The sequence below is a fragment of the Papaver somniferum genome, chromosome 6 (assembly GCF_003573695.1).
Source record: "Papaver somniferum cultivar HN1 chromosome 6, ASM357369v1, whole genome shotgun sequence".
NCBI lineage: Eukaryota > Viridiplantae > Streptophyta > Magnoliopsida > Ranunculales > Papaveraceae > Papaver > Papaver somniferum.
The window spans coordinates 8987648-8997925 of record NC_039363.1 but is presented as its reverse complement, the minus strand read 5'-3'; the positions used below and the strand labels follow the sequence as shown (position 1 = coordinate 8997925).

Here is a 10278-nt window from a genome sequence, read left to right as displayed (position 1 = left end):
ACAACCCTTTTGGGATTTCATAATAAAAAAATGTAGAATGAATGCAACTGCCGGTTGTTAATTAAAATTTGAAATCATCATAAATGTACAAATTATTGTAGCATTTACTTTGTTGGTATCCAACAGCTGAGTTGGTTATTAGACACTCAATTGTAGTAGCATATACTTTGTTTGTAAAAAGTTGGAATTTCACTTGCATCGAGTGGGAGTTCTTTCTTTCTTTCTTTGCCAAAGAATAGTTGGGATTATTATTATTTTTTTATGTTTTTTGTTTTTCACAAAGAATAGTTGTCGTTGTTCGAATTTCACTTAAATGGAGTTCTTTCTTTCTTTTACACCTAACGGCATTGTTCATTTTTATGTTCACAAAGAATAGTTGGTGCCCAAGGTGCAAATGTGCAATAGATATCACTAAGCTTAGTGGCTATATAAATTCGCATGACTACTGAGCCAGCATATATTATATCATACACATTCCCATTTTTTTGTTCCCCAGGAGAGACAAGACTTACTTTCTTACACTCTCTCTCCCTCTTCAAAGTTGATTTAGTGCATGCAATGGAGTTGAATTCGGTTGTTAAATCTCTGGAGAACCAATGTATCCTGGTAACTGGTGCAACTGGTTTTCTTGCTAAGCGTAAGAACTTTCAATAATCAAGCACATTATGAGTTATTTCTTTCCAATGTGAAATAATATCTACTAATTAATTAATTTTATGCAGTTTTTGTGGAGAAACTGCTCAGAATACAACCTAATGTGAAGCAACTTTTTCTTCTTGTAAGAGCTCCCAACTCTGCATCTGCTGCTCAACGTATTAATAATGAGGTATATTTATGGTTGTACGCCATGCCATGCACATTTATTAAATCTGTGAATTATTTGCAAATACTAACTTGTCCATCTGTGCGTATTAAGGTGTCCGGAGAAGTGTTCAGGGTTTTGAGAGAAAGAGAAGGTGTCAGATACGCCACTTTTATTTCTGAGAAGGTAACACCAGTTGCCGGTGATATTTCTCTGGAAAACTTAGGAATCGATGACTCTAATTTGATAAATAAGATACGGAAAGAAATTGATGTTGTTGCAAGTTTTGCCGCAACTACAAAATTTGATGAAAGGTAATTTACCTATGTGCAATGCTTGTGTTTTAACCTGTAATCGATTTTTCTTTTTAATTAATATGTCATGTCTTTCTCTTTATGTGATGAGAAGATATGATGATGCGATTCGTCCTAATACTATGGGAGCTAAGCATGTCGCGGAATTCTCCAAGAAGTGTGAAAAGTTGAAGTTGCTTGTCCACCCATCAACAGGTTAGTTTTACTTTCATCACTCTCCTCCTGAATTATATGAAGCTTGCATTTTCATATTGTGCCACTAAAAACATATATAATTTTATATATGCATATCAGCATACGTTTGGGGTGAGCGGTCGGGATTGATACTAGAGAATCCTCTAAGGATGGGAGAAACGCTGAACGGGATAAAATCACCAGAGTTAGACATTAAAGTAGAGATGGAACTTGTTTCAGAAAAACTGAATGAACTCAGAGCTAATCAAGTTTCCCAGAAAGAAGAAATGATTGCCATGAAGGAATTTGGCCTTGAAAGGTTAGTAAAATGGTGCAATTAAACTAGTCCAAGTAGTTATAAGTAGCCATTTACCCGTATCGACATGATCATACTAGTGCTAAATTTATTTTCCTATCTTCTTGTAAACAGGGAAAGATTATTTGGATGGCCAAATACATATGTGTTTACGAAGGCAATGGGAGAGATGATAATTGGTGAAGCAAAAGGATATGATCATAAAGTTGTTATATTAAGACACACCATTGTTACTAGTACTCTCAAAGAGCCATTCCCTGGTTGGATCGAAGGCGTTAGGTTCTGAGTTAAATCAACCCTCATAAACACCAATTACATTTTTCTTCTCTGAACCGAATATAAATCTCATCAATGACAGAATATATTTACTCTTGGCACATCAATTGATAACAGGACTATTGACAGTGTCATTCTTGCTTGTGGTAAAGGGAATGTTAGATGCTTCCCAGTGAACCCTCAGACCGTCGCTGATGTGGCAAGTTGATTATGGATTAGTTTTTTCACTTCATTCTTTTTCTACTTAATCGGACATAATGGATATTTACCTTACAGATCCCAGGAGACATGGTGGTGAATGCAGCAATTGTTGCAATGGTTGGTCATGCAAACCAGCCATCTAGTGGGGATGATACCTCCATATACCACGTGGGTTCGTTTGCAAAGGCACCATTGCATGGCACTAAGTTGTTTGATTATGTTTACAATTATTTCTATAAGAATCCAATGATATCACCGCCATTGAAGAAGCAAAGTTTTGGAAAACCTATCAACATTGCTTACCCTTTGATTTTCTCCACCATGACCAGCTTCTTATTCTTCTTCAATGTTATTTGTGTATTTCCCATGAAGGTTAGACAAAGACTTACATTTTTAATCAGCCGATTTCATTATATACCAGTTATGAATCTCACTAGTCACTAGTTCTAATTCCCCAATGTGACTAATTTTCTTTTGTAGGTTTTCTTGCTGCTCAACACACTGGTATTTTTCGATTATCTCCATGATATATGCAGCACTGCGGAACGAAAGATTAAATTCATTCAACGAATGGTTGAACTTTTTAAACCATATTCATTGTTTAAAGGAATGTAAGTAATTCTATGTGCACACATACAAGGAAAATGCAACTTAATACTTGGTCATTTTATGTATTGAGATGTTGCACCACTCGATATGATCGCAAGGTGCTACTTTTGTTCTGACTTGCCTTGGTCTGTAACGGGACATAAAAAGATTTAATTTACATTGCTATCATCTATTAGGTATCAGATATAAATTTCATTAATGTCGTTGTGTTATATGTTTCAGCTTTGATGATTCGAATACGGAGAAGCTAAGAACGGAAGTTAGAATGACTGAAGCAGAGGCAAACATATTTTACTTCGATCCCAAATGCATCAACTGGGACGACTACTTCATGAACGTTCATATCCCCGGCCTTGTCAAATACGTTTTTAGGTGATAATACGTTGGGCAAAACTTAGGAGGTCCGAGATCAGATATAAGAAAAAAGGGGCCCCTTGCATATATACTTGCAATGAAATCCATCAGTCTGTTGAGTCTGTTCATGTATTTCTTTAGCAAACTGTTTCGTATGAATTTAAGAAAAGTTCTTAAAGACGAAAAGCATTTTATTTGTTTTATTTCAATTAATGGAAAGCTCAAACACATCGTACGTAGCCACATCAAAATCATTTAAAAACAGTATGATCAAGAGCATCTAATCTGGTATGGATGGCCCGTGGCGGCTAACCCTTCTGGAAATACAATCATTCTGCAAAAATGATCTACATCTGTGATTCTGTATCAATATTAATTCGTGGAACAGTTTAAGCTTTAGCCGACAATTTTAGTAAGAAGATCCCTTACCTTTTTGAGAATGAATTTTAACTCGTGAAGTTTTAGTTGGTCTAAAAAAGTGAAACATTTAGCTTTAAGCCTACAATTTATAAAACACATGGTATGTTCCATCCAACAAAAAAGTAGTGGGTGTGTGTGTGGGGTGGTGCTATTCCTGCTAGTTGGCAGCAGTGGGGCGGGCTATTCCTGTTAGTTGGGTCTGGTCATGGGAATTGGATCCAGCTGTTAGTTGGGTTTGTTTTGATGGATTTTTTTTTGGGACCATGGTTATTTTGGGGACCATGGTTTTATAAGGCCATCTACCGTATATTTATAAGGGATGTCCTAAAATCAGGTACATTACTAATTTGTCCCCAAGCCCTAATTAAGATTATAACTACCCAAATATAAATTTAACCTAATTGAATCTATTAACAAAAACACAAAATCATACTTATCCTACCCCGCCGCACAAACGAGTTTTGTGAGAAAATTTTTTTTCTCTTCTTCTTCGTTTCAACATCGTCTTCATCGATTCATAAAATTTTCATCGTCGATTAATCAACCAAGTATATAAATGGTTCTTCGAAAGCAAACCAAAAGACTCACAGGAGCAGGTCCACCATTAGGACATCTAGCTAATCAAGAAAATGAAATTGAACTTGAACCGGAAGGTGAATCCTTAATTCGGCGTAACAGTCGCAAGAAGAACCCTGAACCTGTCATGGGACCTATCTGCAGGTATTTCCCGACAAACCCATTACTTTTAATTTGATTTTTATCGATTCAATTGAATATAAGTCATCAAAATAGGGTTCACATGGAAGTTACAGTGTTGAGTTCGGTTAGAACGTGTTTTATTGTTGCCCTAGTTTATTAACCGAACTCTCTGAAATGAAGAACACGAAGAACAGTTCGGTTCTGCAGGATTTAAAACTAGGTTACCGAACTGCGAGTTCGGTTGTTTCGTAAAAATTGTTGAAACTGCCATGTAATCGAACTGTTTTATTTTTCCCAAAAATTTTAGTACCCACTATCCGAAATCTAGCCACTTTGTTCGGTTGTTTCGCATAAATGTTTAAAACTTCCATGTAACCGAACTCTACCCGTATTACAAAAGAAATTTTTTTTTCCCATGTAACCGAACTGTTCTTTTCTTCCCTATATGTTTAGTACCTATGTAACCGAAATTTTTCCAATCTGTTCGGTTGTTTCACTAAAAATGTTGAAACTACCATGTAACCAAACTCTACTGTTTTTTCCATTATGTTGAGTTCTTTTATAACCGAACTCTGTCCAATATGTTTGGTTTGTTCACAAAAAACCTGGACAAACCGAACTCTTTCTTAATTATATATATATGTGGAGTTCGGTTTGTTCGCAAAAATGCTGGAGTAACCGAACTCTACCCTGGAACACGAATTTTTTTATTGAGTTGGTGTTTTTTCATGAATTATTCATAATATCTTTTGTTTTCTTTATTAGTGGCAAAGGTAAGAAATCCAACCAACCATTACTGGAAGATTTGAGAACTCCCATGCCTAGAGGCCAAAAACACTTAGGTCCAGATAAGCGTGGAGCCAAAAAATGCTAAGTTTGGTGGTGGGTCATTACCGGGTGTTGTCAATAGAGATAATTTTGACAATGTAATCAAACAATTTAATGAAGAGATTGTGGAAGAGATGAGCAATCAACAAACATAATCAAGGAAATGAGGAAGAGATTGTGGAAGCTCTACCTGCTGAAGAAGAAGAAGAAGAAGACGAAGAAGGAAATGAGGATGACAATGATGACGGTGAAGGAGATGAGGGAGATGGAGATAATGAAGATGACTCGGATGAAGAGGAAGAGGAGCAAGCCGAGGGAGTTAAGAAAGCACCTAGAAGGATGCCTAAAAAGCCTTGTGCTAGATATGCATACATTTCTGATGACAATTTGTGTTTGACGCCAAAAACCCAACTTATGGTACTCCACGAGATGCAGGGGAGGTATTGTTTGGCTACAAAACTCATGGGCAGCCAAGATCTTTGCGACAAAGGTATTGAATCTTAACCATCAAGATTTCTCAATCATTTTATTATATTTTGACATATACTTTTCGTTATATATTAGTATATAAGATATGATGTTGTTTTGTAGGATCATAATAATGTTGCGTGTTTTGAAACGTCAAAAGAATATGATATGGAATATAGAGGATGAGTGTGATGAGGTTAGGTTGGCGGTATTTGATTGTGGACTATGGAATGCGATAAAACATGCGCACCAAAAATTTGATGTTGTCATTGTTTCTGCATTTTCCGAGAGGGTTTATCCAGAGACAGATACCTTTTGGCGAGATGGCAATAATCCGGATGATTGTCATCGAATCACAGGCCTACCAATTACGGGTACAAGTGTTCGAGATGTCTACGATCCCTCGATGAGTTATGAACTACTTGAAAAGTTGGTGGAAAAGTGTCTAGGATGGAACGATGACAAGACACAATGTGAGTTTAGACGAGCTGCAAAAGAGCCCGAGGAAGGTGATGAGTATAATGAGTTCAACCCAGACCGGTCGTTCAAGAAGAAGTTGAAAAAGATCAAGATGAAAACCTTGATAGATGAGTTTGGAGGGGCGAAATATTTGGTTGCTCAAGGTAAGTTGGTGATGACACCGGAGAAGACTAAGTACCATGTGACTTCTTATTTGTTATATCAACTAGGAACCATTTTCTTTCCCGACACTTCAGGTCTCGTGGGAAATGCACATTACCTCCAGCTATTGGACCCCCTTGATGAAGTGAACAATTACAGTTGGGGCATTGCGGTTCTTTCATTCGTTTAAGCGAAGCTCAGAAAAGATTCGAGGCTTAAGAGTTGTTTTTTCGGAGGCTTATACACCCTTGTTCAGGTACCCCGTTAAATTATCCTTTGTGTGTTTCAAAATATATTTGCGAACAAACTGAACTTTGTGTTTGATAATTGAATGAATCATTTGTGGATTCTTCTCATAGTTTGGGTGTATGACCACTTCCCTAAACTGAAATTTTCTTATGCTCACACTCCTTGGCCTTATGGGAATCCTACAGCTGGTAAATATGAGTTTTTGAACTCACAGGACAAGGGTAAGACAAACAAGGTGTTGAGGTTGAGAGAGACATTGGATAATGCAACAGTTGAAGATGTGGTTTTCCATCCATACACCCTTCAATCAGATGAAGAAGAGGAAGATGTTGAGCCCATTGATTTCTCACCTATCGCGGCTTATAATGGACATTTGTTTTATCCTGGCGGTTGTACAATGTATAATCCTCGAAGAGTATTGAGACAACTTTCTTGTGTCCAAAGTGTCCCAAATGAGGAAAAGTTCAACTTCAAGGTGAAGAAGCGGGGAAGTAACAACACCGAAAAGAATTTTGTTCCAAAATACGAACCTTCTCCATCAGTGGACCAATGGAACAACTTTGGGAATTATCTTGTTCCAGTTGCAGAGTTGCAAGATTCGATTGATGAGCCAAATGCTGCTGACGAGGGATATATGGAATGGTATGAAAATTTTCTCATCCTCGTGTAATAAACAGTGTCCAGCAAGCCCGTGCGGAGAAGGCGAAAGCGAAGGCAGTGGAAAAGGAGGCTCAGAAAATTATGAAGCATACCCCTACCGGTGATAGCTAAAGGAAGAGAATCCCAGGATCGAAACATAAATAAGTTAAGAATCTTTTAATTAAGGTTATTAATTTCATTTTTAGGAAAATAAGAACTAGTAATGTGCATTCACTAATTAGAGATTTTCCAAGAGATTTCGATCATTATTTTTGGACAGAGCATTTCCAGGAATTATGGAAACCGAATTTCCTTAATGAATATATTGAGAACATTTTCGGTTGGGAATTCCGTGGTGTCCAAACTTCCTTGTCTATAAATATTGAAGTTTGCATTTCTAGCAAACTAATCCTTCGTTACATCAAACTACCTCTTGTTGTGATGCTACTGGTGAAGCCTCCTATTCGGAGAGGAGAGTAACCTAATTAGGCGAAATATCTTATGACCGCTCGTTTTAAATTCTTCTTTGGGATTGAGAATCTCTATTAGTACCGTTGGTGGGAAACTAGATAATTGCGGTTTATCTTTTGTTTTCGATTGATTTGATTGACTAACGTTGGTTGAACTTTGATTGAACCTAGTTAGTTAATGCTTGAAGATCTTCTCTTCTGATATAAGATTCAGTCAAAATAGTTCAGAGTTTCGACAGGGATCCTTAGACTGATAGTTCTAAAGACGATCTTGTGATAAACCATTGTTGACAGACTCCGTTTTGTGCGTGATTGATCACAAGAGATTCAAGTGATTGTGTGCATGTATTTATTGAAGATCTAAGAAGATTTGAAGACAAAGAAGAGTTTTAAGATTTCTGATTTGAGGTTCATAATCTTTGGTGTGCACAATACTTGTTTCGGTAAAAAGAGGATCCAACTATAATCGGTTTTATCCTTGTGATAGAATTGGATTGATTAGTTGTGTAGATCGACATCAACACAATTCTTTGGATTAAGAGTGTTGATTGAAAAATCTTAACAATTACTTCGGTAATTGAGGATAAGATAAATCTAAGGACATGACGAAGGAGTTTATGTTAAGATAAACAGAAAATCCTTTGTCCAACTCATATCACTTGGTTGAAGAGAGTTAATACCAAACAGATTTGTTGTTCCTTTACTGTTTGGAATACGAACCAAAGGAATTGTTCCAAGTACATGACTTATTCATAAGTTGTAGGCGTGGAAATACAGACGGAACTAGGTGAACTATAGGTTTAGTTTCTTGGTCTCAACTATACGAAATTAGTTTAATTTTGTGTAGCGGCTTAATCCTGAGATTATTCAATTCTGGACAAGGTCCCGGGGATTTTCTGCATTTGAGGTTTCCTCGTTAACAAAATATTGTTGTGTCATTTACTTTTATTTTCCGCATTATAATTGTTTTATTATAATTAAAGTAAATTACACAAAACGTTAATTCTTATTTACTTGATAAGTGATCGCATTGTGTTTGGTTAAATCCGAACCTTTTTATCAAGTAAACATACTTGGTTGTTGCATTGTCTCGATCTTCTGATATAAGATTCACTCAAACTAGTTCATAGTATCGACAGGGATCTTTAGACTGTTAGTTGTAAAGACGATTTTGTGATAATCCATTGTTAACAGACTTTGTTATGTGCGTGATTGATCACAAGAGATTCAAGCGATTGTGTGCAGGTATTTATTGAAGATCTAAGAAGATTTGAAGACAAAGAAGGGTTTGAATATTTCTGATTTGAGGTTCATAATCTTTGGTGTGCACAATACTTGTTTCGGTAAAAAGAGGATCCAACTATAATCGGTTTTATCCTTTTGATAGAAGTGGATTGATTAGTTGTGTAGATCGGCATCAACACAATTCTTTGGATTAAGAGTGTTGATTGCAAAATCTTAACGATTACTTCGGTAATTGAACATAAGATAGATCTAAGAACCTGATGAAGGAGTTTATGTTAAGATAAACAGAAAAGCCTTTGTTCGACTCATATCACTTGGTTGAAGATAGTTGATACCAAACAGATTTGTTGTTCCTTTACTGTTTGGAATACGAACCAAAGGAATTGTTCCAAGTACGTGACTTATTCATAAGTTGGAGGCGTGGGAATACAGACGGAACTAGGTGAACTATAGGTTTAGTTGCTTGGTCTCAACTATACGAATTAGGTTTAATTTTGTGTAGCGGCTTAATCATGAGAGTATCCAATTCTGGACAAGGTCCCGGGGTTTTTCTACATTTGCGGTTTCCTCGTTAACAAAATATTGTTGTGTCATTTACTTTTATTTTCCGCATTATAATTGTTTTATTATAACTAAAGTAAATTACACAAAATGCTTATTCCTATTTACTTTATAAGTGATCGCATTGTGTTTGGTGAAGTCCAAACCTTTTTATAAAGTAAACATACTTCATTGTTGCAATGTCTCGATCTCATATCCATAGACGATCACACGAAGTGTGAACCGATTAGTTACATTGTCTCGACTCAGTCCATAGACAATCACTTTCGGAGAAAGGACTTATAAGTAGGAAAAGTTTTAGATTGAGGTATATTGGGTACCCTCGTCTTTTCAATTGGTATCAAAGAAGGCAAACACGAAAATATATAACAATCTGTGTTTGGTGTGATCCAACATATAAAAATGAACTCGAGTTCTCATGAATCGACTTCAATTAACGTACCGCCAAGATTTGACGGAACAAACTATCTATGGTGGAAATCCGCTATGAGATCTTTTTTTCAATCACGAGACTTTAATACATGGTTATTAGTCGTCGATGGATATATTCATCCAAAGATAGAAAATTCGGAAACTGAGTTTAAACGCTTAGTAGATTTTTCGAACGAACAAAACGCACTTGCAAAGCAGAATTCAGATGGTTTAAATGCTATAATGCATGCTGTAAGCTGTGATCTTCAACATCAGGTATCAACATGTCAAACTTCGAAAGAATCTTGGGATAGTCTTCGTATCGTATTCGAAGAAAATTCATCCGAGAAAGAAGATAGACTTCAAACTCTCACTTCCTATTGGGAAAACCTTCGAATGGATGAAAGGACTTATAATTAGGAAAATTTTTAGATTGAGGTATATTTGGGTACCCTCGTCTTTTAAATTTTATTATTATTGTACCCTGTCCTTCGATTTTTGTCGAATTTACCTCTTTGATTTTCATACCTTCTCATAGGGCAATTGTACGAGTGAAGTCTATCTCCGTATTCTCTTCGAAACCATTCTTCATCCTTGATTGATAAAGCTACATTACTTGCT

At 36.3% G+C, this 10278-nt stretch overlaps 1 protein-coding gene across 1 annotated transcript; it reads left to right on the top strand.

Moving 5' to 3' along the window:
• Positions 1-558: 558 nt before the first annotated feature.
• On the top strand, positions 559-3068 carry LOC113290442 (alcohol-forming fatty acyl-CoA reductase-like). Its single transcript, XM_026540048.1, has 10 exons — positions 559-637; positions 723-826; positions 917-1116; positions 1211-1311; positions 1411-1609; positions 1721-1885; positions 2000-2081; positions 2159-2455; positions 2564-2694; positions 2915-3068. The coding sequence occupies exons 1-10, from the start codon at positions 559-561 to the stop codon at positions 3066-3068; spliced, it is 1512 nt and encodes a 503-aa protein (XP_026395833.1).
• The last annotated feature ends 7210 nt before the right edge of the window (positions 3069-10278 follow it).

Coding starts and splice junctions, on each gene's coding strand:
- LOC113290442 (XM_026540048.1), top strand. CDS start 559: ATGGAGTTGAATTCGGTTGTTAAATCTCTGGAGAACCAATGTATCCTG. Junction 1,610..1,720: donor AAGGAATTTGGCCTTGAAAG/GTTAGTAAAATG, acceptor TCTTGTAAACAG/GGAAAGATTATTTGGATGGC. Junction 2,456..2,563: donor TTTGTGTATTTCCCATGAAG/GTTAGACAAAGA, acceptor TTTCTTTTGTAG/GTTTTCTTGCTGCTCAACAC.